The 26566-nt window shown below is 45.1% G+C and overlaps 1 protein-coding gene across 4 annotated transcripts in view; it reads right to left on the reverse strand.

Annotated features, from left to right (window-relative positions):
- The window catches only part of BMF (Bcl2 modifying factor), a 26183-nt gene extending 3049 nt beyond the window's left edge, over positions 1-23134 (reverse strand). The window contains exons 1-6 of one of the 4 annotated variants that reach the window (XR_003572604.1): positions 23061-23134; positions 21634-21798; positions 20395-20715; positions 19277-19440; positions 14693-14813; positions 13049-14216 (exon numbers count right to left, since the gene is read on the reverse strand). Coding sequence is in view for 3 of the 4 variants with exons in the window: in XM_027896199.1 (XP_027752000.1) it covers positions 5399-5496; positions 19277-19440; positions 20395-20710 (578 nt within the window). In the remaining variant the exon portion in view is untranslated. The other 3 variants (XM_027896199.1, XM_027896201.1, XM_027896200.1) reach the window with 3 other exon arrangements.
- Positions 23135-26566: the final 3432 nt, after the last annotated feature.

Genomic DNA, 26566 nt, shown 5'->3' on the forward strand with positions numbered 1-26566 from the left:
TAATTAATTTAACCGAAAAAATACCCAACATCTACATACCCAAATTCAAATTTAGTGGTAGGATTTTCAAATGCACACAGTGGAAACAAACATACAAATCCCTCGTGTTGTTTTGAAATTTCCCTTTTACAAGCCTAACTTCTGACATGTATTTAAGGAGATCCTGACAATGTTGTCTTTCCATTGCACTGGTCTCTCCCCATTTTTTCAAATACTTCTTTCACAATAGTCTGATCAAAAACTGAGTTGAGGAATCTGTGATGATGCTCTCCTGGAGCTGTGTCCACAAACTGGGGAGACTCCTTTAGATTTAAGAATAACTTTATACATGCAAAATTTCCATAATAGATTTTAAAAACAGTTTAAGAATCTACCCTTCCCACCCCTTCATTCCCCAAAGGCAGCACAGAGTCTGAAGACAGAACTGAAACATGGCTTTTAAAAAACAGCCCACAGACATTAGGTTTTGCTTCCCAGAAACCAACTTCCAGCATGGGATTCACAGGAAGAGACCCTCCTTTCTGTGGCTAAGGGGGAAGGTGAGGCACGTGGAAGAAAGAAGGGGTAGGGGATGTCAGACTGCATTCAGTTCAAGAACACACACCCACACACATGCGCGCACACACACAATTACATTCCAGTGCATTTGATGTGTTTGGTCTTTTCTGCTTTTCCTGGTGGAGAAGAACTGAGCTGTGTAACACCTGTGTGAACACATGCAAACCAAAGAAACAGAGACCACTGAAGTCTTTAGGAACTGTAAAAGATTGTCCTAGGACCTTTTATCAATTCCTTGAGGTATTTCTTCTTGCTAAAAGAAAGGCAACAGGTAGGCATTTTTGCAAATGATCACAAATGCCAGTTTGAAAAACGGACTCTTTTGAAAGACATTATTAAAACCTTTGTAGTCAAATTATGCTAATACTCAATAATGCTTGGTTCATGTGCAGAGCTCCCATGAATATGAACGGGCATTCCATGGTTCTTTTACTTACAATCCCGCAGTAAATACTGCTGGCAAAACAAGGCAAGACCTCCACAAATCCGCATTCTACTTTGATTCTAGCACATATACTGAGTGCTTTCTCTATTTTTCCCTTTACATAGCACACCATTCAGCATGTCACAGTCTCACCATTCCCACAAGTTCAGCAGAGATATGGGACAGGACCAGCAGTGGAAGGATGGAATTAATTGCAGAGTTGACAGGACCACCTTGCAATAACTGCCTCAAGTAATTTTGCTTTTTCTTTAAAGAAAAGCAATCTTTCTACCTAATCTACTAATGGTCAGAATCTGCTGTTTCCCAAAAGAGTGCCAAGTGCCACATCGAATGAAGTTCCACCTTAGGTACAGCTCCAGTGACTGCCATGGAGCAACTCCAGCACTGCAGTAACCTCACATGCACACACTGCCCATATCCAGGCTTGAGAGGACAAAGTAAACAGCCAGTAGAAAGAAAGATGCCTTTGCAATCACCCTTTCTACATCAAGAAAGATTGGGTTCCTTGCCTCTATTCTCTTGTTGATACACAGCTCCAAAACAAAGGCTGATAAGGATGTTTCTTTCAGGACTCCTCAAACTAGAGCTTAGCCAACAAATATTTAATAACAACCAGCTATTTAAATTGAGACATGTGATCAGTTATGCAGGAATTCAGTGCTACCAGGGATTATCAGCACCTTGAGAAAAGGTTGCAGCCCTACACAGATCCATCAGCAACCCTTTCCATGCAATTTCATCCTCTCCCCTGCCTTTGTTGTATCCTATTTGCAGCAGTTTGCAGCTATCCCTGGGCAGTCACTTTGTGATTACTGGCTCAGCTTTCAAGAACTGCAGGAAACAAAACTAAAGCTAACTATTCCCTACTAGCACCAGGCTTGCAGGATCCCGGGATGGGCAGGCTACATGATATTCAAAAGGGTGGGCAGTTGGGAAGGGATAGGAAGAACAGGACACCTCAAGGAAATAGAAGTGAGGTCTGAAGCCATTCTGGAGATCTGGGGAAGGGAAGCAAGATATTTCAAGGCTGCCGGTACCATCAACAGCAGGTCAAGCTTTTCTTAAGAACTGCTCATTGAAATAGGCATATGTTCTAGAAGAAAGATCCAGCTCTTCTTTCTAAACTGTTAGACTGTAGTTTTACAGCACAGAGAGAAACAGTGTCCCGTTCTTTTCACCAAAACAAACTAATACCTAAAAACCTGAGCATAATCATTCACCAACAGGATTTAAACTATGTTCTTTGGAACTGTTTCTCCAAATAATCAACATATGTCCATGGCCACACTGCAATAGCTACTCTGCAGGCAAGATCTCCTCAGTGGGTGCTCAAGAGACCTTAGTAACATAAAATGGGTGACACATACATGGGTGCTGTGCATCCATGTATTTTTTAATGTGTGAAATCTTCCCACTATTTTCCCAAGTAGGTGAGCCTGTAAGTACGAAGCAGCTGCTTTTCCATATCTAAATAACCAGCCTGCCCCTCCAAATCTACACGAAGCAAAGTAAGACTTTTGGGTTGACAGAGCGTATTTCCTTTCTCCAAGATATGCAGATACGAAATATAATTAAAATATATTATCAGTGGTTGTAAATCTCTGGCACCAGTCACCAACACGCATATTGCAGGAAGTCGGCCTTTGTCTAGCATTAGCTCCATGTCTCCAATGAAGTATTGTCATTCAAGTAGATTTTAACTTGAGACCCTGGCATGACCAATTTTGATAAGTCTGTTGTTGCAATGGGAAATATGGACTGGCAAAGACCTATCTTTCCCTGAGCCAAATGACTCCATTGAAGCAGGCAGCCTGACTGAGGAACCATTTCAGGTACTTGTTTCTCCATGTTAAGAAGAGTCTTCCCTTAGATAAACTGGTTGGGTCACAACAACAGAAAGCACCAGTACCAGGCCTATCTTTCCAGCTTACTCATCCAGAAGACAGGCCTTCTTGGCCTGTTTGGCCATCAAGTCAAGGCAGACAGGAAGGGGAAAGCTCACAATGGTTTTTAAGTGTCAGAAGCAGTTGCTGAATTTTTCATAGTTGGCAGGGCTGTTATGATGTAGCACTGACTGTTCCTGATAAAGGAGTCCTGGCAACGAGTGGGAAAATGGTTGCCATCACATCCTAGAGCATGCCATGCAGGGAGGCAGCATTGCTGCATTGCTTCCTGAGCCTCTGCACTTCTGCATCTTAAAGAGCTTCTCACTTAAGAGTCATCTGCTTAACATTCAGCTCCTCAGGGGTCCCCAGTTCAGTCTGTGCTTGCACTACCCCTCGGGCTTTCCCCACCATTTAAGTCCTCTTTCTCCAATGACCAGCGTTTACATCAAGCAGACTGTGCAAAGCAAGGTATGGAAAGCCTCGTCTCTGTCAACACAGGCAGAGAGTGGCTTCCACACCGCTGCAGCAAAGTCAGCAACAGTGATCACTTAGATCACTCCGGGTAACTCTGTAGTGCACATGCTTAAAGAAACAACACAAAACCAAAAACAATCCCTCCTGCTAAAAAACCCTCCCACCCTCCCTCTCCATAAATCCCACCCCACAAAATATTACTTGAGATTCATTTACATGAATTATTAACCATCATGGACAAACATATTACTCTAGCTCTAGCTAGAAATATAACATAAAAGGAGAAAAAAAAAAGTTTTTCTCACATAAACTCTCCTTACGTTGAAAGAGAGTGCCTGTGAGTATATGAAAGTGAAAAACGCTTAGGGACCTCTTTCAGGGAGCTAAAGTACATTTTGTCACAGTAGAGCAGGATAAAAATCAAGAGAATAGGGCTGGGAGAGAGGGAGAAGGTCAAAATTTAACTCTGTTGAGCAAACTGTTACCAGACACTACAGTGCAATGATGAGATTACACAGCTACCAGAGAAAGCATGAATTAGAGAAGAATATGCAGAGAGGGGTGGAGAAGGAAAGCATATGTGCAAGTAAACTACTCTTCCATACAGTAATGCTTATTTTTCAGAGTGGACCAAGAGCAGAAGAATTTCTCAACACCTGCAGTCAACATCTGTAACACAACTGAAGAGCCATTCTCTGGACAGCTCTGCCTCACACTGCTTGTATCATCTGAGACCTACAACAAGGTGCAGTGGCAATATGGAAATGGTCCAAAAAAAGATAAAATCTGTATTGCTTTTCTGTTTGTGTTTTACCCTAGTTGTCACTGGGTTTGTGAACTAAATATATTTAAGGCTACAGAAAAGTAGCTATCAATATTTAAGGCTACTTCCTTTTGGTAGGTTAATTTCCCTGTGCTGGTTCAATAGTGTCAGCCATATGGACAAACTTCTGAGTGCATACAAACTGGGAACTGCTAGAAGATCTCCCTTGAAGCAATATTACTGCTGCTAGTCAATATATGCCTACAGCAGCCTCCAAACACTGCATAGTAGAGTAATGGACAGACTGCTTGTACAGTGTACATATCAGACTAGATGCTAATTAATTTCCCTGTCAAATCCTGAAGCAAAACCATTGGATGCCTGGGATCTAAGCCTTCCTGATCAACCACATTATAGTAAAAGAAAAGAAAGACAAAACAAAATAATCACCCATCATAAAACTAGTAAAAACACATACATTAGCATTGTAGAAGAATGACACTTGTGTCATATTGCATGGTTTTTGGCTTCATGCTGGCTCATGGGCACTGAGAACACTGAACCGGAAGCTAACAGTGGCAGAAACTACTCATCAACAGCAACTCCAGGAAGGTTTAATTTTAAGACTGTTCTACTTAAAACACTTTTCTCTATTGATGGCAGTAACAAAGAACAATTTCATGTGAGAGAACTGCAACTGGTGCCCAATCTGAAGAGGTCAGATTTCTTTGTGATTTTCTCTCACGGAGGGTGCAATGAAATAAACAGTAACCAATGAAGAAAACAAGTAACCCAATGGATTTAAGCTACTTGAATGCTTTTCATTGCTAAAAATGTGGAAGAATTGAGCATCTCTGCTGTGGAAGATACCCAAAGTACATTAAGTCACCAATCCCAGGCATCATTTTTAACTAGCATCATTTTTAACTAGCAGCCAAAATGACACTCCAGCACTCTACCATCACCTAATACACAGGGCAGAGGAAGCCTCCCTTGCACAGAGGTCACCGGTGCGGGGAACCAGCAGCAAGCTTTACCAAACACACCCACATTCTGGCTTTCCTTTGACAGTGTTGGACAAGAGCTCCCTGCCTCGCAGGGCAGGCAGCGGCAAAGAACAGTCCACAAAAACACCCAAACTTGAAGACGAGTATCAGAAAATCAGAGTCCTCACATCCGGCCGGCGGTGTGCAATGTCTCGCCCCCGAACCAGTGTTTGTTCAGTGCTCCCTGCAGACTGGATGTGGCCTGAAACAGGCGGGCAAAGCTCACCTCTGCCCAGCGTGGTTCCTGTTCGCCTCCGCGTTCAAGGCCAAGTTGTGTAGGAAGAGAAAAAGCTGCCACCACACTTGATTTCTGTTCTGCTGATGCTGTAGAGAAGAACAGTTGGAGCAAGGTTATTTATATTTCTAAAATTGCAACATACCACTTCTCTTTTCCAATAACAACTCAGTTACACTTTTCAAGAGCAGACACTTTAATCCCATCAGCATAACAAGGGGGTGCAGCAAAGGATGAGGGGAGAGAGGGAAATGATAAGTTCTCCAGAAATAATTGTAGCTCTAACATTACAAAAAGAAAAGAGCAGACCCTTTATGCATTGTGCACAAGAGGATTAAACTTTTTTTTTGCTTGTAGGATTTTGCAGAGTTTAGCCAAGTGCTGTTTTTAATCAGATTGGCTTCTGAGCCTTTCAAAAGCCCCAGCTGCATGAACAAACAACCTTTTTTTTTTTTTTAAAAAAAAAAAAAAGCCCCCCTTCACCCCGAAAGTAAAAAAAAAAGAAAAAATATAACTGGTGATCCATCTGTAAGTGATTTGACACCGTGAAGGTCAAAGGGTTAATCTTCAATTTAAACCACACTGCTGAGACAGCAAAACTCTGATTTCATCTAGTACAAGAAAACACATTCGTGCACACACACACTCCCCACCCTCCCCCCACCACATTTTCCTTCCCAGCATCTCCAAGATAATACTGCCCTTTTTATAGCCACTTTTGACAGTAAGCCATAAATAATCAGCCTTGGAGCCCTTTCCTACTGACTGGAGCCAATTAAACCTTAAGCAAGAACATACTTGAAAACACACTAAAACCCAAAACCAAGAGGTTATTTCAGGTCCCATTGTCAAGGAAGAAACATGGGAGTTGAGTTTCAGGGGGACACCAGACTATATAATGCAGCTTTGGGACAAGGACACTGCTCCTCCTTTTGTTGTACGTAATAACCCCTGCAAAAGTGGCCTCGATTATACCCCCACCTTCCTGCACTTTAATGGCATCTCATATAAACAGGTGGGTTTCTCTTTACATTGCCCAGCCTGGGATACTATTTCACCTCAATAACCAACCCTCTGTTAGAAGTCAGTCTTCATTTTCTCATCCAGAATTCCATATTTGCTAAGCAGACATGATAATTTCTGGAAAACAAAACAAACCAGCCCAAATCTCCGCCCCCTCTCCCCCCTCCCCAGTCCCCAGCAGATGAGGAAACAGAAGACTGGCTTCCAACAACCTAGTCTCAGTATAGAGAAGTTCATAAAAGAGCACTGAAGCACATTATATGAACAAGATGTTTCATCTCAGATTAGCCCAACAGGGCAGAACAACACAGTTGCAAGGCATTTTTTAAATTGATGCCTTAGAATTTTAAGATTTTTAGCTTTTTGTAGGTTTTAATGTAGCTTTAGTTTTCTTTAACTTTAGACCATTACTTTCTCACAGTTTGTGTGTCATATTCCTGAAGCTTCAGTATAACTTTCTTTTAACTGTCTTTTCAAGGCAATAGATTATTAGCAAGAACATTCAGTTGGGACACGCACCTGGACTGAAATAACAAGAGATATGGTAGACAAGATAGAAGGCTCAAGACCCTTGGAGGGACACCTGTGGGGCAGTTCTGAGGGTGTTACCAGGGCAAAAGGGGTCTTATGATTGGATGTCCCCATTAGATATGATAATTAGTAAAAGATATAAAAGTGTAAGAACTCTACGTGGGCGCACCTTTTTACTCTGAGTCGGAAGGCCTTCATTAAAAGAGCTGCTGTCTGTCTTATCTGTACCTAATATCATTTAGAGAATTTTCCCCTCCCATTTTAAGCAACAAGATAATCACAAATAAGAAAGAGTTGAAACTGGTGTTGGTGTATTGGAGATGTGTCAGTTCTTCAAAACTCTCCCAGACAGTCATTAAGTTATGTTTGTATTTCAGCATGAGTAGATCTGTGCCACGTAAATCACAAGTACACACAAAACAGGCTTCAGAAAACCTGTATTCATCTCGCATCTTAGCAGTGGGTCATTATTCTTACTGTCAAGACTAAACAGTGGATGTAGAAGAAATGGATTTAGAAGAGTTTACACAGATCCCATCATACATTTCAACAGCACTGTGTTTAGAGCATAACCCACAGACAGTGGCTCTAGAGCCTGTTATCATTTCTTGCAAAGCAACCAGCCCTGAGTTCAATCAGTTCTGATTGCCCAGGCATTTCTAGGTTTAAAAGTGAAAACAATCTTTTATAAACTATCCCCTAGGGCTAAGTTAAAAAAAAAAAAAAAAAAACAACTTGATCTCCAAACGCAAGATGTTTTCTGTTTTGTTACTCATATCTCAGTTTGACCACGTTTGTCCTTCCTCATCAAAGTCCAGAGATTCTTCTCGTCCTCCTCCATACAGCCACACTCCTCCATACAGCCACGCTCCCTGCTCAAACATGCACATGGAACCACAGTGTCCCCATTGCATCTAGACACCCTGTTTTTATCAAGCTATTACAGCTAAGGCAGACTGCTCCTTGGGGTAGGATGACAGTGAAGTGGCATGCAAGCACAAAGTTGTCTTCTGCAGTTTCCACAAGTAGGGAACCAAGCTAGGAGAGCACAGTGCACAAACACACTACAGATGCTCTGAACACAATCTGCTTTGTCAGATTATTCTATTCTATTGGCAGCCGAGAGAAGTGTCTTATAGAGACTTACTAAGGGAAATGCAAAAGGATGTTTAAAAATTGGTAGAGAAATCCTAAACTTGAAATATATCTCAGCTTCACTAGTGGGCCCTCTTTAATGAAAGCTCTCATGGAATTTTATGAAGTGGGGTGATTTGGAGGCAGACAAGAGCAGTGCTGATCTGGCATGTACAACGTCAACTATTCCACACTGTTGAGGACAAACACATGTAAGAACTCCCATTTAATGTCCTACTTCATGTAGGAGGCTGCTTTGTGCTTCTCACACCATAACAGTTTTCCAAATAATCTGTCTCCTCCAAATTCGTCATCACCTCAGAAGAAAAGGATTACTTGCTCTTTGCTGTGATAGGTAAAGGAGGCCATGTTCTGGAAAACACAATGGAACGACTGCAATCATACTCTTCCCATTTTTTTGAAGGGGAGGAGCTTTTGGAGGAAGGTGTTGGGTTTTGGTTTTATCTGGTAAATAAGAGTTTTAGAGCTGTACTTTTAGACAGATCACAGACCTGAAGGATAATCAATGGGATGTGGTATGATAAATACCGAGAAAAACGCTAATATGTTTTATACTTCATGTGCTATGTGATTATTTCACTGCCTCTTGAAGCCACTTTTCTTTACAGCATTTTTGTCCTTTTCTACTTAAAAGTGTTTCCCATATTTGTTTAAGACACTGAAGGAGATTTCCATGCAAAAGCAGAATAGGAAATACTTTACCCTTGTTTTCCCCTGCTTATAAGCATAACATCTCAAATAACTTTTTGAAGGACTTTGACACCATTAATTTTGTTTTAAAGTGAAAAAATAAAGGACTAGATTGAGGGCAGCTTTCCAGGTTTTATTCCTAGATCTATGGCTTGCTTAAATTTCCCTGGGTCTGTGTTCAGCCAGCATTTTCTTCCATGGTACTGTAATCCCCCCCACACTTTCACTGGCCCACTGAAGCAGCCCACTCGCACTGTCCTCTCCTTACAGCAGTTCAGGAAAGTGAACTAGAGCCAGGCAATGATCAGGGCCAGAAATAATCTGATAAATAAGTTGCCTTTACTACTGAACAGGTCATCCTAATCTATCTGATCCATGGCATCATGTAGCCAAGCCGATGCTTGTGTCAGGACAACAGAAAGGTGGCTTGTGAAGAGGAGCAAGATGGGACTACTTGCTTCAGCAGGAAGCCTAGCTAATGGGGTTTAGAGTTATGGCTTCACTTCTGGGGTGATCTGCTTTCCATGGTACTAAATCAGTATGGGACAAGACACACAAAATGGAAATGGCAGATGTTTTTTGCAGTAAACGATTTATGGAAAGAAATAAAAAATGTCCATTTCACAAGTTTCTGTATCTTTTCCCCAGATATGCCTCTGCCAAGACTAATGCTCTCAAATATTTCAAGACTGAGGGATTTTTGGTGTGGTATAAGTTAGCTACCAGGAAGGACAGAAAACCCAGAAGAGTGACTCCATGAATTTAGTATCTTTTTTTTTTCATAGGTGATATGTTTCAAGACATTTTTTTAAGACTCATAACTATTGCAACACTGGTGTATAATTTCCCTAAGCTTCACTATGCCAATTTATCCCTTATCAAAATAATTCAGTCCTCAGAGTCACTGCTGCACAAAAGTATCAGGGACGAACAGTTTGTCACCTCCATGTGGCAACAAAATGACCCATTTGTGGCTCCCTTCCCAAGAAGGAAAAAAGCCCTTTTTGCCCTCTTTACTAACTGTAACTAAAGAAGACTAGACTTGTGAATACAGTAAGTCAACACAAAGCTGGAAACACATAAAACCATTTCCTATTGCAGCTGCTGCTTTTTAAAGGGGATATCCTTAAGAGACCGTCTGTCTGAAGCGTTAACATGAATGCTTCAATGAGTCACAAGGAAAGGCCATTTTACAGGAAAAGTGTCCTCTGCAGCAACAGTACATTAGTGAAGCCTATTCCATGAACTGTGCTGAACCAAAAGCCAGAATACTGGTAAACATGCACAAAAAAAACATGCAAGACTTTTACTGGAAGCACATGAAAGAAGGACACGATATACCCGACATTTATTCCCTCCCCCTAATTAACTCCTAATACAGCTTCCACACTGTAAGCATACTGATCTGTATCTGTCAAATAGCACCCAGACATCAAAACCTTTTCACTCCTACTGAGCCCTTGCAGGCAGTGATCAAGGGAAGATCAGGACAGGTAATGCACTCCGAAGAAAATGCTGTCCCTCTGACACTCTGTGCTCAGTGCATCCGTGAGCAAAAGTGTTTAAAGATAAGATTTACTTTTCCACCTGATACATATGTGCCATTAATATCCCTACTTAAAAAAGTAAAAAATATGTTCATCATTTACGCATGTTGTATGTGGGTCTGGTACATTTTTATCACATATACAGCAGGGTACCTGTCTACCCTCTTGATCTCACAGGCAGCTACTGACTTTGCTTCATAGCTTCCAGATAGTTAAGGGTCATATTCTGATTCCATCTTAACTAGACGGATTAATATGGCCATAATGGCACTATTAGAGCAAAAGAAGAATAATTGCACGTGTGTACATAAAAACATCATTCTTCCTTTAATGACTAATACAAGTATTAGCAACAAGTTGTCGGGATTTTATTTATTCACTGAATACAAAAATACTTGCACACTGGGAGCAGTTGCTGACTAATCTCTGAAGGCCGTTTTGGCTGCCAGGTGGCTGGAGGCATATTGTGCTACCACAAAATATGCTTTAGCTTAGAAAGACTAAAAAGTCACAGTCCCCAAGGCAACGGAGGTTAAAGAAGGTGTCCCCCACTGGAGCGAGAAATGCAGGCCAATGAAGTGAAATACAAATCTTTCCAGCTGTGATTCCTAATAATGCATGTGTAAAAGTAACAGGGGAAAAAAAAAAAGAGACAGTAACAGAGGAAAAAAAATGAAAGGGCAGCTGAGGGGCATGATTTTTTGTGGTGGCACAAAGAGGAGGATGAGAGATCTTCCTTGGGGATCTGCATCCTTCTGGCTTGCAAGAGCTCTTACACGGGACTAAATCTGTGGTAGAAGGTGGTGTCATCTCAAGTACTGCTTCCTTTCTCATGAGCTTCCATCAGGCTTTGCATCAAGATAAGCAGCACGTCTGTTTATGGAGAGAGGATATAGAGGACCAGGTGCAGCAGAAGGGATATGGGGTGCAGGAGACCACCAGAACTCATGTATGGGCTGCCCAGCCCAAGCTCGAGGGGCAGCATGAACTCCAGCTGAGGCGCTGGGTCTGAGCAGCAAACGGCGACGGGTGTTGCCCCGAACGCGCTGCCGGCACAGCTGCGCAGGTGAGCCCTTTCTCAACTTTCTTGTAGTTCAAAAACAAACATGCAGCCACTCGCGCCTTCCTCTCCGGAGCGGGCAGGAAGGGGAAGCAGACAGCCGCCATGGTAACAGCCAGCTGACGGCAACCTGGGAAGGGCAACCATCGGCCACCGCGTTCCCAGGCCCCCGGCCTTCTCCTCCTGCCCCTCCCCCGGGGGGGGGGGTGGACGACGCTGGTTTATTTTCCACAAATGCCGTAAATAGGGGTCCTGCATTTCCACAGAGCCGCACCTGATACCGCTTTCTACCTGTGGTACGAGGTCCGGGGGGATTCGCCCCTATGCTCTGGGGGTGGGAGGGGTGAGGGTGCTGGAAGAGATGCCCAGGAGAGGACACCTCACACCCCCCAGCGACGGCCGGCAGTAGCGAGGGCGGGCGGGTTGGTTGACTCAGCCTGCATGTGATGGGGCAGAGCTGTTCCACAGCCCACCGCCTCCGTCCCTGCCCTGCGCGGGCCGAGGGACCCACTGACCTGTGTTTGGCATCCGTTTCCTCGCCAGCAGAAGGGAGGTGCTCCCAAAACCGTTCAGTGCTGCGGAGACCCCCCCTAGTGATTAAAGTCTGCCTCGGGGTTTGGTTAAAATAACACTTTAAAAGTTTTTACAGGAAAAATATCCTGACGCGGGGGGGGGCTGGGAAGGAAGGGGGCGCGGGGCCGCCCGGCTGCGCGGGGAGGCGGCGGGAGGGCAGGTGCAGGGCTGGAGCCTGCGGGCAGCGCAGCCTCTCGTCAGCAGCGGCGATGACTCAGAGGCTAAATTTAGCCAGCGATATAAACACAGCCGCCGAGCGCAAACACGGCCCGGCCGAGCCCTCGCACGCACCGCCCGCTCCTCCTCGCTCCCCTCGGTGGGGCTGCAGCCCGGGGCCAGCACCCCCTCAGGTCTGCCCTGCACCAGGGCAAACCTAACTGGGGTTAACAGGAGTTGCCTCACGACTTTTATTTCTTGATCACTATTTTTTCTGCTGTGGTCCGGTCCTTTGGAATTGGCAAGGGTAGCTACCGAGGAGAAACAAACAAACAAACAAACAAAAAGAAAAACGGAGACTATAAAAGGCTGGCGGGACATTCCTCCTCAATGGCTTGAAACAAAGGAGGACTCTGCACTCGGGCACTTGCTTTCCTGCCTTTCCACCATAAAATTTAATTGAGTAAAATACAAACACACACTCCTCACCATAAATAATCAGTCCAAACATCTCATCATCCCCCTCGGAGTTGGCACTATCTTAATAAGATCAACCAACCTAAGCAGAGGACTGGAGGCAGAACAACTGGGTTCCAATGAGCAATCTTTACACGATCTCAATCAAGTTTTAACCTGCATTTTCTAGTCTCCCAGACTAAAAAAGAACTGGGGTATTACTGCAATTATTTCTTAATTGAAAAATAATTTCTCAGCTGTCACACTGCTACAAGTGCAAAGCACGTTCCCACTGTCACAGCCGGCACAGTGCTCTGAGAGCTGAGGAAATGCAAAAGCACCTGTGGAGACTACAGGGGTTGTACTGGAGAAACAACAGCACTGAACACTAACACCACTGCACTGATGTTAGAAATACTGCAAAACAATTCACTTGTGCTGTCCCGGAGGACTATTTTGTGCTCTTTATTGTGGGCAATCTTGGTCTTTTGAGGTTGTGGCCTCACTGCCTGAAGACAGCGCAGTTCTGTGTCTGGCAGGGTGAAGGATTCACAGTGTACCATTGCACAGAGCTTGCAGGGCTCTCCTGCCGCCACCCAGCTCCCTTATCCTCTGCCCACTTCCTCTACCAGAGCTAGGCAGGAAGTTTTGCTTTTTAACATTATCCCTTATTTTAAGCAGGAACAAACCCATAATATATTTAAATCTCTTGTCAGCTGAAAGCATAGAGAAGAAGGCTAGATTAGGCTGATGCAAAAGTTTTGTGGTTTTTATTTAACTGATACACAGTGGTTGTATGTGACTTGCATCAAGAGTTTGCATAGCCCAGCCTCCAACAGCAGCATTACAAGGCTGCCTGAAGAAAAGCTGAGGGCAAGTACACGCAATAGCTCCCCCTAATACTCTTTCAGCATCTAACTAGTTTGAGCTTAGGACTTCCCGAGTTAGATCTGGTTTCTGTTTATTTAATGTCTGCTTCAATGGCCATAAACTTGTCTCGATTCCCCTTGAACCCAGATAAAGCACTGGGATGCACAATATGCCTTGACAAGGAGCTCCACAGAGCTACCTGTTGCATGAAAAAAAAAAAAAATACCTCATTTACTTTGAACTGGCTCCTACTAGCTTGACTTTATTTTGCCTAGTTCTTGTACTGGGAGAAGTTGGTCTATCCATCTCCTTCACATCACTTTTGATTTCTGTTTAATGTTGCTTCCCTCTTGCTTTGTGTCTTTTTTTAGGCTTAGCAGTCCTAGCCCATTTTTTCATATGGAAGTTTCATCATTCTTCTTGCCTTTCTCTGAACCTTTTCAGAGATGCAGTTCTGCCACATCATTTTTGGAAGAAGAAAACGAGAATTGTGTGTAACATTCAAGATATAGGAGAAACATAAATTTATACAGTGGCATAACTATGTACATTTCTCAGTTTCTTAACATACCAAAGAACACGATTTCAGATCAGATGTGAAAGGGTCCAGCAAGTTTCTGTTAACCTAAATGTCAAGTAATCAGCTCCACAGGCAGCAGGATTTCAGAACGGGTGCTAGGTAAGGGGCAATAGGTTGTTGTATCATTTGTATGCATAGGGGAAGGTGCACTTCCAAGCCCACCTCTTCCTTCATTGTTATTGGTCAAAATGAAAAGAAAAAAAAAGAAAAAAAGAATGAAAATTTAACAACATTAAGAAAAAAAAAAAAATCTGTCTCCACTTCCTCATATCAAGTTTCTGACACCACTGACCATAAGAATTCCTCTTCCCCCTATGGCAACCTCCTTTCCTCAAGCCTAGGATTCCAGTTCTATAGCCCGCAAGAATTTTGGTTTACATCTCAGTCTTCCCAACCTCACACTCACTCTACCCCCTGCCCTCTAAACCAGGCTCACTCACTTCAGGAGTTCCCTCCTTCACCATGCTCCTGCATCCTCAGCTGGAGATTCAAGTCCTGCACTGAGGGCAAGGTGCAGAAAGCGGAGCTGAAGAGGTGACCCACTGCTGTGCACAGCAGCAGCAGGGACCAGCAAGCACTAGCCAGCTGGGAAGATCCTGAAACGTGCTGACCTGCTAGGGAAACAAAAGAATGAAAACACTTACCCAAGTCTCAAAGAGACTGCAGGTACAAGTAAAGTACGGAGCTGCCGGTGCTACAGTCTCAGCTGCAGGACCGTCTGAGTCTCTGTATTACATTAATAGGAAACTTTTCGGAAGATTTTTCCTAAAACATAAAGTCACCATAAAGAACAGTTTCCTGCAAAGATTTCCAGTGTAAAAAAAGCAACTGTTAAAAATTCCCTGGTTGTCCTTTAATAAACAATGAAGAAAAGCCTGATGAAGTTTGGGATAAATGATGCGCATGTTACACCGTGCGCCCACTCTCTCATGCCAATGACTTTCCGAAAAGAGACACAGGCTCCCTGTTGCATAAGCACAAGTGTCTCAGAGGAGACCTTGATAAGTCTCATAAGAGACAGAGAGAAAATGACATTTTCATTGTCATTAGCTTGAGGCAAACAGGTACATGCCTAGTTGTCTGCCCACAGCCAGTATGGATGCCAGCATTTGTGTTCCACAGGCTGCTCAAGCCTGTTGCAGTGATGGTAAGAATTATTTGCTGAACCAACTGGGGAATTCAGAGAAACAAAGTTTTCTATAGCTAGATCCACAGAGGCTTTTTGAGCATGGTCAGCATATCCAAATCAACTGCAGGATTCCTGATGTGTTGGAAAGGGGCTTTGTTGTTGTTTGTAATGCACTTATTTACTCAAGAAAGCTCAGCTCTGATTCAGCATCTGGTTCTCATTGAGGCTCAGCTTTTTTTAAACCGAGCTTTCCAGATGGGTTGACTGAAGCACAAGGAGGTCAAGAGACTTGTCTGAGGTCATACAGCAAGTCAGTGGCTCTGCTTGGACCTGAGCCCAGAACTGTTCAAGGCTACCACTCCTTGGCTCTTAAAGAGACAATTTTATCCCCTGTGAAGTGATCTTATCTCCATGAAGAAGAGATGCAATAAAAGCAGTCCCCTCAAAGTTGCAGCCTGCTTAAAAAGAGTTATTTTATTTGGAAAAAAGCTGTAGCATTCCAGTGTCTCAATGGAGCAAGTCAAACTGAAGGGGTGTGATACTGATATACAGTGTCATCCACCCCACCCTGTATAACCTTGTTCTCCTCTGAGGTGGCTTTATGCTGCTGCTGCTGCCACTGTCCCTGATTGTCTTACTCACATCCCAGCTAGCTGCATATCATGTTATGAAATACACTGTTGGTTCAGCACAGATTGAATCCCCTCCTCAAGGCAAGAAAACTTAAGTTCACTCAGGACCCGCTCAGGACCTGAAGCAAAGCCCAAGCACTTGTTGCCACAGCCTGGGCATGTGGGGTGTGGGCAGCACATCTCAGATAACCAAACAGCAGATCCCCTAAGCTCAGCTCTGTTCTCCATAATCTCAGAGTGCAGTCTTTAAGCTCAGCCACAGATTGAGCTACAGCAAGCAGTTCATAGGCAAAGGCACACTTGCTCCAAACCAAGAAGGAGGTGGGAGGTCCTGGGTTCTCCTGAAGAAAACACATTTTGGCTCTAGCTTTGTTTTCCAGGGGCAGGGTGAAAAAAGTACAACGGGGGAACTTTGCCAGAAGCAACACAGCTTCAATCAGGTAAGAGGTAGTAAAGAACTCAAGAAAACAAAGATGAGTTTCACATGTCATTCTGCAAACTGCATCAAGCTGTAACAGGCTCTGCTACTTAGGAACACAGAGGGTTGCTCAAGCCACTCTTACAATAGATTCAGCATCTTAAGGAGATAAAAGCTGCAGAGTTCTAGGGAATGTTGTGTTATTGCTCTAGCACTGTTCTGAAGATGAAAAAGTCAGGTTTTAAACTACTTTTTTCTGTTTAACATATTAATAGGAAATGAAACCCTGAAAATGGTGTACGTGCCAAAAGCAAGCATAGGTGCAGCCAAACTTTCTTATTCTTACAAGATGCATACCCAAGAATCTTTTGTATAGCCAAGAACCACAGAATAAATACCGTTTAGCTCCAGAAGCCCAGAGAAGAGATAACAGCGACTCTCCAGGGTTCCCAGTGTGGGATGGGTTAGACCATGCGTGCAGCTGAGTCCAATGACAACTCAGTGACGTCAACCTAAGCAGCTATTGCCTGCTCAGTTTCTCTCTCAGCCAGAGATGTACATTAACCAGCAAGTTTTGTGTCAACACAGACTTGCTGCTGCAGCAGGAGAATGGGGGCCGTACCTGAACTGCTGGAGAGTCTCACAGAACTCAAGTGCCATGAGAGGGCAACTCTTGAGCTAACTGGATGCACTATTCCAATGCTAAGTCTTTCCTAACTCCCACTGAAAGGGCACACACATTTTCTTTTCCCAGGTTCACAGATGTTTCGTAGGCTCCAAAAAGAGGCACAGCTTGTTGAAAACCAGGCTTGCTCTCTCTCAGAACTTCACAAGACCACACTGATGTGACTAACTTTGTGGCATTTTAAATCTGATTCAAGACACCACTCTGGAAAGTTGGTTTTGACCAAATGTTTGAGACAAGCTGGAACGGGGCATCCAAATCAGGGATTAGTTTCACAGCAAGATAAACGACAGCCCAGTTTTTCATGTCTCAGAGGCTGCCCCTTCCAAACCACAGCACATTGTGAACCAGTTCATGTGTCTCCAGGGGCAGACCGCTTGCTTCTTCAGCAACGAGCTAGGAAAAGTCATTGCACATAGGACAGAGGGGCTTCTGCACAGGGGATCTCTGCCAAAAGCCAAAGGAAATCCTCCATGCAGGGCTGGGAGGGAAGGGATTGGGCACGACAACAAAACACTCCACAGGGAACAGTGCCTTGGACACCAATATGTGGCTCCATACTCAGTTTTCCTGACAAACAAGAAAGAATCCCTTTACAGATCCAAATGCCAAGGCCTATCCCAGGGTCAGGTTGTGGATAACCACTGGCTGAACTACTCTGTCCTCAAGTTAAGTTTTCGGGTTGTTTTGTTTTGTTTTCCTTATGTTTTGTTTTCAAATTCAAATGGCCGGAGGCCCTCGCTCCCGTCCCCTTTACAACTTGTTGCTCTTCCAGTTCAAACAAAGAGCGAAGCCCCTCCTCTGCCGGCCCCGGGGGCCGGGCCGCCCAGCGCAGCCGGACGCCTTTGTTTACTACGGCTCCCACACGCCGGGCTGGCCGCCCGCCCTGGCAGCGCGGCCGGGCGGGCACCGGCAGCTCCGGGCAGCAAAGAGCCCGACCTTGGGCAGCCTCAGTGGGGCCGGTTTGGGTGGGCGCTCCTGGACGCGTTTCCAAGGCACAAGCATCAGATATGGACACTCCCCCGCCATGAAAGGGGTCAAGTTACAACCAGTTCCACCAGTTCAGCGCAGGGCTCCTCGGGCGAGATGGTTAAACCTTTGCTTTCCTGTGAGAGCCTGGCGAGGGAGTGGGGTCTGCAGCTATCGCTGGCAAAAGGCGCCACCGGGGGAAAACCCCATTCAACCACAAACAACACGTGTTAAAAATCTCGTGGTAATTCGTTATTCCTGCAGCTTGCTAAATGACATTCATAGCCCCATCTACGTTTCTAGAGAGTAATCTTCCTTTTACAGTTTCTTCAATTCCCTTATCTCTCAGATGACATAGAGAGGATCAAAACTCTCTCAGCCACAAGCCACATTCTCTGGCCAGGACAGAGATCTTACCTTTGAGAAGGCCTGCAGCAGATCCCACAGCAGCAACTCACTTGGAGTGAGATAAACTTTCTGTCCCCCTCTGAAGTCAGCAAAATGTATTGAATACAAGCAGATACACACTCTCCTTGTTGGGCTTGCATAGAAGTGGCAAACTGCTGCCTACTGCCAAACCTCTGCAACCTCTGACCAGCTCTGCATGGGCTGAGATTTCCATTTCACCTCTACTCAACAGGGGAAGGAGGGCAAGGAAGAAAGAATCAGGGATTTTGGGGGTGATGGTTACTTTGTTTCTTTGAATAGCAAGGTTTCTTTTTTTCTTTAATTTTTCTTTTTAGGAAACAAAATCAAGAACCTGGAGTGCGGTTTTCAGACCTGATGGCACCTTACAGCTGTCTTTTGTTGTGAGGAAGTTACTCACAAGTCTGAGATGCTAGCTAGGACTGTCTGACAGAGGAGCTGCTAGCAAGTCTAGCACAATATAAATATACTTTACAGCATTACACAGAACTACTCTCAGACAACAAGGAGTGTCAGAACAGACTCCAGGCTTCTTGTTGTCTCCAAGATGAGGAGCTGACATAAGCCACAGATGGCCACTTGTTCCACAGAAGAGATGTTGGTAGTGATGAAAGTGGAGAAGAAGAGTAAAAGCTGTAATAAAAAAGGGAGAGATCCCTTGGAAAAGCCTCATAAACCCCACTGCTGGTGAACTGAAAAAGCTGGAATAGCAGCAGCTAACACAGAATAGCTACCTTCCCAGGCAGAAAATGGAATCCCACACATTCTATTCCCTCCACCTGCCAATCTTTAGGAAGAGCCAGCAATCTGTCATATGCAAAAATCTATCAGGATACTCCTGCCATTTTATTGCTGTTGGCAGTCTGCTACCTTGAAGTACAGCCCACTCATCTGATGCCTGGAGCCAGTCTTCTAGAGTACCACTCTTGGATAGGTAAACCCCCACCTTCCCCTCCAGAGACACCCTACCCTCTGTATGTGGAGCCGGTGGAACTGGTCGGCAATGCACTGCAACTTCCGTGCAATCTGCACCTCAGCACGTGCTTCCTGCTGACCTTCCTGAGGTTCCTCTTGGAGGTGTGGATCCAACCCAAAGCCAGCTGGAGGGACATGTAAACGGTAACCAGCATTCCCTACAAAACAGAGATCAGAAGAGTCATTCGTCCAGTGCAAAGATTACCTTTTCTACTCAGCACACTTCATGTAGGAAAGACCTGCACATAATCCTAAATTTTTGACTCATGTTAAAGTCCAGTTCCTGAAGGCCAAACAATGACTGTGTACCATAATCATGCAGTAAAACATTTGCTCAGCTTTTAAATAGACTTATATTGATTAAGCAGAGTTGCTTAATCGATATAATGTTGGTTCCCATAGTGAAATGAGTGGCAAGATCTTACACTTGGTTCTTTTTGCTTGTTTATAGTTCAGCCAAGTCCTGTGGTTTGTTTTTTTTTGATGACAGTTTTGCAGTTTTAGAAGACCTCCGCCTCAAGTTGTCTCCTCTTAGAGGTTGCAATATCTTTTTTGCCAGACTTTTCTCAGTTTTCTCGCATTTAGTGGTACCGATTTGAATTAAAGCTGAATTCGATACACAAAGCTGAGTGGTGTCGCATCAGTTGCTAGTAAAATACTGTATGGACATGCTATTTATTCGACAACTTTAACTCTGGTAAAGAGCCTAAACGCTCTAACTTTTTGCATTTCCCTCTTTCCACTGAAAACTTCTAGGAGTCTTCCTATACATATGAGACCAGTAGTAGTTAAAAAATGTAGGCAAATTGCAGGATACAAGGTACAGTGAGCACTTAAACATCTAGCAGTAATATAAAATGTGATAGAATAAAGTCAAAAAGAGAAAGAGTGGGAACATCAAAGACAGCAGAAGCAATGAGCAAGTGCCTGGTTCCTGCAGTGGACAAGCAAGGGTAAGAAAATAAGTTGTCTTTCTTGAGGGAGTAGGACCAAAGCAAAATAATTTCAGTCCTTTAATAACATGCCCTAATGAAAGAAACCTTGCTTGATTGGGGAAGTGCTAAAGGGACAGTTTCCTTGCTGCAAAGCTAGTGACACTGGAGTGCTCTTACCATAGAAGAGTCTCCGTGGCTCTTCAGTGACTCCACAAGGCAACATAACATCCTGACTGGAAGAGGACGGGCTGAGTGTTTGAGTTGCCTTGTCCTGCTGCTCAGGATGCCTGATACCGGGACCACAGCAGTGTGTGAGGGGGAATAGTTGAAACCTCCCCAGAAGGCAGCTGTAGGACTGGTTCTGTGTGAAAAAGCCAGTTGCAGTCATCTCACCAGGCTGACCTGCAAGTCCAAAGTCATCAGAGTGAAACACGTCATCGTCCAGCCCATCCAGGCTAGAATAGTCCTCTTCCAGGTAGCTGGGGCGATCCATTGCTCCTGCAATAAAGGGACATTTGAGGAAACAGCTAAGACTCAACAAGAATGTTGTCCAGGAGATAATGCCTTCTGCTCCAACAATAAAACACAACTATTTTTACCACACCTCCCTTCCAGTGCTGCCCATCTGCAGGGGCAGGAGAGGCGAGTGACTTTGTGGTGAAAGCCAGATGTCCTCAAGTGCTGGGCCAGAGAGAGACAAAGTTCACACATGTAACAGTCCACTGACAGCTCTAATTCTTCAACTGCTCACAAGTAGGTAGCCAACCCCCAACCTTTAAGCACATGGAAACTGAAAAGACATTGTTTTAAAAAGCAACCCCAGTCCTTCCAAAAGGCCTGTGGCCAGTCAGCTTCTTTAGTGTCTGCTTTGCTTTGGCCTGCTGTGTTTGAACTTTATGGTATATACCCCATTCACTTTTTCCCACCTGTTGGTTGTTGAAGAAGAAAAGCTCTTGTAATCACAAGGCTGTAAGGCCAGATTTTTAACAAGCCCCAGTGGTTGCAAAACTCAAGAGCTGGCAAGGCCATTTCTGTGAAGCTCTCCATTACTTCTCCCTGTAAGAGCCAACTTTCCTTTCAACTTCTCATTTCTTCCCTCAGCTCCACTTAAGACATGTCTCAAACTTGGCAATGCAGTCACTTCATTACCCCTCTTACCCTCAAGCCTATGTGCACTGTCACTGCAGTGGTTCGCCCTACTACTAAAGAAAACCATTGCTAGTGTCAGTGTTAAAAGCAGGACTTCTGTAGTTGCCCCAGTAAACACTCCTAAGCTCTGTTACAGTACAAAGCTGGACAAATATGGTGGAGGGGGAAAACCCCATAAGCCCTAAATCACTATTTAAGAGTTCTTTGCAAACATAAAGCAAGTAGAAGCAGAATTACCAAAAATGCCACAAGTCCCTTTACTGTTACCTGTGCATCTAACCCAATTGGAAGACAGACTCCTAAGAGATCCATCTCCAGGATTTCCACCCAGTTCCAAACAAGGCAGTGAAATTCAACTCTTCATGTCTCTTCCTTTGCTCTGGTTTGCGAAGCATTTAACAGAATGGAAGACTAGCAAGAGGAATTTCAGGCCTGAAGGAGACATTAATAATAATTTTATAAGGATGTGTTCAGTGCTGCCCTTGGTGCTCCCATCTCCCCCCAGGTGAGCAGCACTCAGGACACCAGTACTCTAGAGGAGACAAAGGGACTGAGCAGTGCAAGAACTATTTGTGTAGGGCTCTAACTTGGAGGCACTATGGTTGCTGCATCTCAGCAGTTTGCTCAGCTGAGCGACAACTCCCAAAAAAGTGTCTTCAGAGGAGAACAAGTACCAGCCCCACAGCTGGTCCAGCTCTGCTGGATGACAGCAGTGGCACAGCGCTCATAGCGTTCTCATCCATGGCTTAAAGAAGTACACTGAAAGGAGTTACGGGCCCCAAGAGTCATAGATTATCATCTGTCAGCCCCGCTGGGATACGGGCATTCCTCAAAGAAAATGCACAGAGCAAACACTGCACAAAAGAGAGTTTAGAGAGCAAGAAGTTTTAACTCGACCTCATGCAATACAGTCCGACCTTTTTTAAAGAGCTCCTCGGAAATGCCGAAGAGAGAATGCCGAGGCAGCGTGAAGGATAGCTCACCCTACGACTCACGGAAACTCCTTGCACCCTGTCCAAACGCAGCTCACGCCGGGAGCCGCAGACACCGGACAGCTCGGGTTCCGGGGCTCTGCCCGACGGCGGGCGCAGGGCCACGGGGGCTCGCGGGTCCCCGGCGTCGTGTCCAACCCACGGCGCTTCCCCGCCCGAGCCAGCGGCCAAACGCCGCGGGCCGGGGCGGCCGCACGCCCGCGCTGACAGGCGGCGGGCCGGGAGCGGAGGGAGGGCTCAGCGCACACGTGCGTGCCAGCGTCCCAAAACAAAGCTGGCCGGCCTCGCCGCGACACCGCCGGCCGCCTTTAACTCCTCCCCGCCCGGGCTCCAGCCTCGCAGATGTGTCCCCGGCCAAGAGGTCTAAACGCAGCTCCTTCGGGCAGCGCCGTGGAACGAGACACCCGAGCCCGGCGAGACGGCCCGGGAAGGGCAGCGATGCCTGGAGATTCCGCCACCTCCTGCATCAGCAAATCGCTGCCTTCCCGGTGCCAGCCGAGCTCATTCCCAGCCCGCCCGCTCCCTTCTTCTCCTCGGTCCCCCGCAGGCCCAGGACTCCGGGCAGGACCGGCCGGCCCGGGGTTTGCCCCGAGGCGAAGCCCCTTCCCTGTCTCGATCGCGCCCGGCCCCGGCGCCACGCTGACCGGAGACCTGGCTCAGAGCGGCCGGCCCCAGTGGCGAAGGGGCTTCCTGGGCACTCACCGAGAATCGGGACGGGCGTCCCGCAGGGACGGGACGTCCCGGGAGCCGCGGCCGCCGCCTCCTCACGGCCAAAGTGCGGCCGGCGCCGCCGGGCGCGCCGCGAACAGCTGACGGCAGTCCCGCCCCCGCGGCCGGCCCGCCCCCTCCCCGCAGCCAATGGGCGCGGAGGGGCGGGGTCGCCTGCGCGCGCGAGCGGCAGGGGAGGAGCCGCTCTGTCCTGATCCAGGTGGGAGCGGGGAGGCAGTCGGGGCTGGTCAGCCCTCAGCGGGATGGAGGCGTGGAGCCGCGATCAGACTGGTCTTACAGCCCGGCAGTCATCCCCAGCCAGGGACTGAGCCACCGGCACTCTGGGCTAGCTTTAAATCTGATGGGAGTGTGACTCCAGCTAGTTATCTTCCAACAAAACCCTGATTTCTTGGCTTTAGATGAGTTAGAAAGTTCTCCTTGACTTGTAAAGTCTGAATGCTGGGGTGTGAGGGTCGAGGAGACCTTCGCAGCACGTCGTACTCCTTTCTGTAGACGATACACCGCACTAAAGAATAAACTAATAAAGCAAAATTCTCAATAGTGCTTTCTTTGAAACCCCTCGATGAAAAGATCAGGAAAAAAACCCAAAACCAAACCCATCAAAAAGCCAAGCTTCCTGCTCCAAACAACAGCTCGGTGCTACTTATCCTTCCTCTCCCACTGATTCATCAGGTCCCCCTGAAATCAGTCGCGAAATCTCACCAAGCTGAGCGAGGCAAAACCCAGGTCCTCGCCGTGCAGCAGCGCTCTGTCAGGATGTTTTTAAAACCTACGTAACAAGATCTCTTGGAAGCGAGATTTTAAAACCCAGCTGGCAGCTGAGTAATGTTAATTGCTGTCAAGTCTGCCACACAGTTATTGAGGTTTGTAACTTAAACTCGGGGGAGGGGTTAGATTGGAAACCGATGACTGCCAAGGTGAGGCTAATTACTGTGGTTTCCTTGTATCACATTGTCTTGGCCAGGCTCTGTGAGCCTCTCCAGTTAAATGTTTCAGAGTCACTGTGATTTTGGGTGAGGTATTTACAGTTGCCATTAATAGACTGATAGGCTGGTAATGTTCATTCTCTCGAAGAACCCATTTCTTTATGGTTCTTGTCCAAGTGTTCATTTCTACTCTTTTATTTGCCAGAAGGCTTGAGCCTTTGCTTATTTACAAGTAGATCAGCTCATGTTTGATTTGTACCTCACCACCAAGTAAGAAAGCAAAAGGACTCGTTTCTTTCATTTTCAGTAAGGGCCAAGATCCTAAATTAATTAAGCCTCATTGTCCACTTTTGATCGTCAAGAGAGTTTAGAGTAGGAGGAGAGAAGAATGCTATGAAAAAAAAAAAAAAAAAAAAAAAAAAAAAAAAAAAAAAAAAAAAAAAAAAAAAAAAAAAAAAAAAAAAAAAAAAAAAAAAAAAAAAAAAAAAAAAGACGACAAAAACCAGTCTGTATCTTCAAGATACTCAAATTTTATCACAGTGATGGTCAGGCCCTGGCAAAATGCCAGCTGCTGGAGGGCTATTTCTAATTTGAATGTGTATCGCTATAAATAAAAAATGAACGTGCTATGATTCCAACCACATATGTCTTCCAGACTGAGTAATAACTGCCTGCTGGTTAGGCTCATTAACAGTAAGAACAGTACCTGATTGGCTTTGTTTTCATCTCATTGAGCCACACTTTGTATCCCCAGAGGCTGCATTTTAGGAACTCCTACTGTGTAGAAAATGTATGGAAACTGAAATCTATGTATATAATCAGGCTAGATGGTAAGAGGGCTCAGGAAGGATATTTGTGCCTTTCAGTGATTAAAAAAAAAGATATGGCAGCATTTCTAAGAGAGGGGACTCAGAGGGATTCCTTGAGGAAATTAGACATTGTTAAGAAATGGCTCCGAGTAAATAGACCGAAACCAAGACAGAGACAGTGAGTCTGAAATGGAAAATTGTGAACTGGGGGCAAATTATACCGCCAGCCCCACTGCACTCTGCTGAGAGAGTTTCTACAATAGTATGGAGACAAGCTTCTTACCTGGGAATGGGAGCCCCAGGGATGGCTACTCTGAGAGGTTTTTGCTCATTAGTGTACATGGTGGCATTTTGATTCAAGAGATTAATCTTAAATCACGTGCAGTAGTGTCCCTGTGACATCTGTGCATGGAAATACTGTGCCATCCTATAACCTTTCTGTCAGCCTGCTGTACTGCTCATAAAAATAGTGAACAAAATTGCTTCTTTTATTTAGTTAGCCCCCCCCTACATATCCCCTACATGTCTTCAGAATTATTTCTTCTTATTTTACTGACAAAACTCTATTGTCAGCACTGTGCTGTAATTGCAGAGTATGTTGTGATCTTAGGCATGGGTCTTGCAAACTGCTCTGCCTGGGTGGGCTCCAAAACCCACACAGGGCCAACTTGACTTTGGTGGGGGTAGTCTTGTCCAATGAGCTCAGTTTTCATTTCTATTTTTCTATTTTTGTAGCTCTCGTGGTTGGAATAGGGAATTTGAGAGTAGCCTCCTGGATCATAAAGCAAAGGATGAACATAAAACCATGCAGGGTTGATTCTATTTATTTTGTTATCTGAAAAACATTTGGTCAATGGGATGATTTTTCAGGGGGCTCAATCTGAGTTCCAAGGATTTGAAAACACTGTCTTCTGCCCTGACACATATCAGTGGACTTGATAACTGTGTTCTGCCACACTTTATTGTTGTGTGTGGCAGAAAAAAAAAAAAAAGTCTTGAATTGCAGGTTTTGACCATCCCTGTGCATTCGATACATGAGCCAACCTCCTGGAGAAGGCTGGCCTCTGTCCGGATGGAAGAGCTCACTGGGTTCAGCACCCAGGGCTGGTAGGAGTAAGTGCTGCACATTTCAATTGGTTGTTTGGGAGCAGGATCACTTACTGACTATATATAAAGTGGGAGGATATTGCTGTTGGAGTTGTTTTCTGAAGGAAGCAAATTTTAAGGCAGCTCACCAGGGTTACTCCTTTTTGCTCTTCTGAAACCAAAACTGAAACACTTTTTCTCCCCAGATAATGGCACTGCCTTGGGAAAATGCTTCATCCTCTCTTGGGGTGCTGTGCTTGACTCCTACTGCAAACACCGAAGACAAGAGTTTGCGTTTTCCATTCAGCCTTTCAACTGTCAGCCCTGCAAATCCATTCATGCCTTAAAGGCAATGGGGATGGGGGAAACACTGTCAGGCTTGAGGTGCCCACATTTCTGTATGTTACTGAACATGCTCATGTATGCTGGAGTCAGCCTGAATTTTTCCTCCCTGCTCTTTCTTTTCTTTCTTTTTCTTTTTCTTTTTCTTTTTCTTTTTCTTTTTCTTTTTCTTTTTCTTTTTCTTTTTCTTTTTCTTTTTCTTTTTCTTTTTCTTTTTCTTTTTCTTTTTCTTTTTCTTTTTCTTTTTCTTTTTCTTTTTCTTTTTCTCTTTCTCTTTCTCTTTCTCTTTCTCTTTCTCTTTCTCTTTCTCTTTCTC

This window comes from Empidonax traillii, unplaced genomic scaffold (genome assembly GCF_003031625.1).
Source record: "Empidonax traillii isolate 1590-97213 ecotype Southwest subspecies unplaced genomic scaffold, ASM303162v1 scaffold487:size479533, whole genome shotgun sequence".
NCBI lineage: Eukaryota > Metazoa > Chordata > Aves > Passeriformes > Tyrannidae > Empidonax > Empidonax traillii.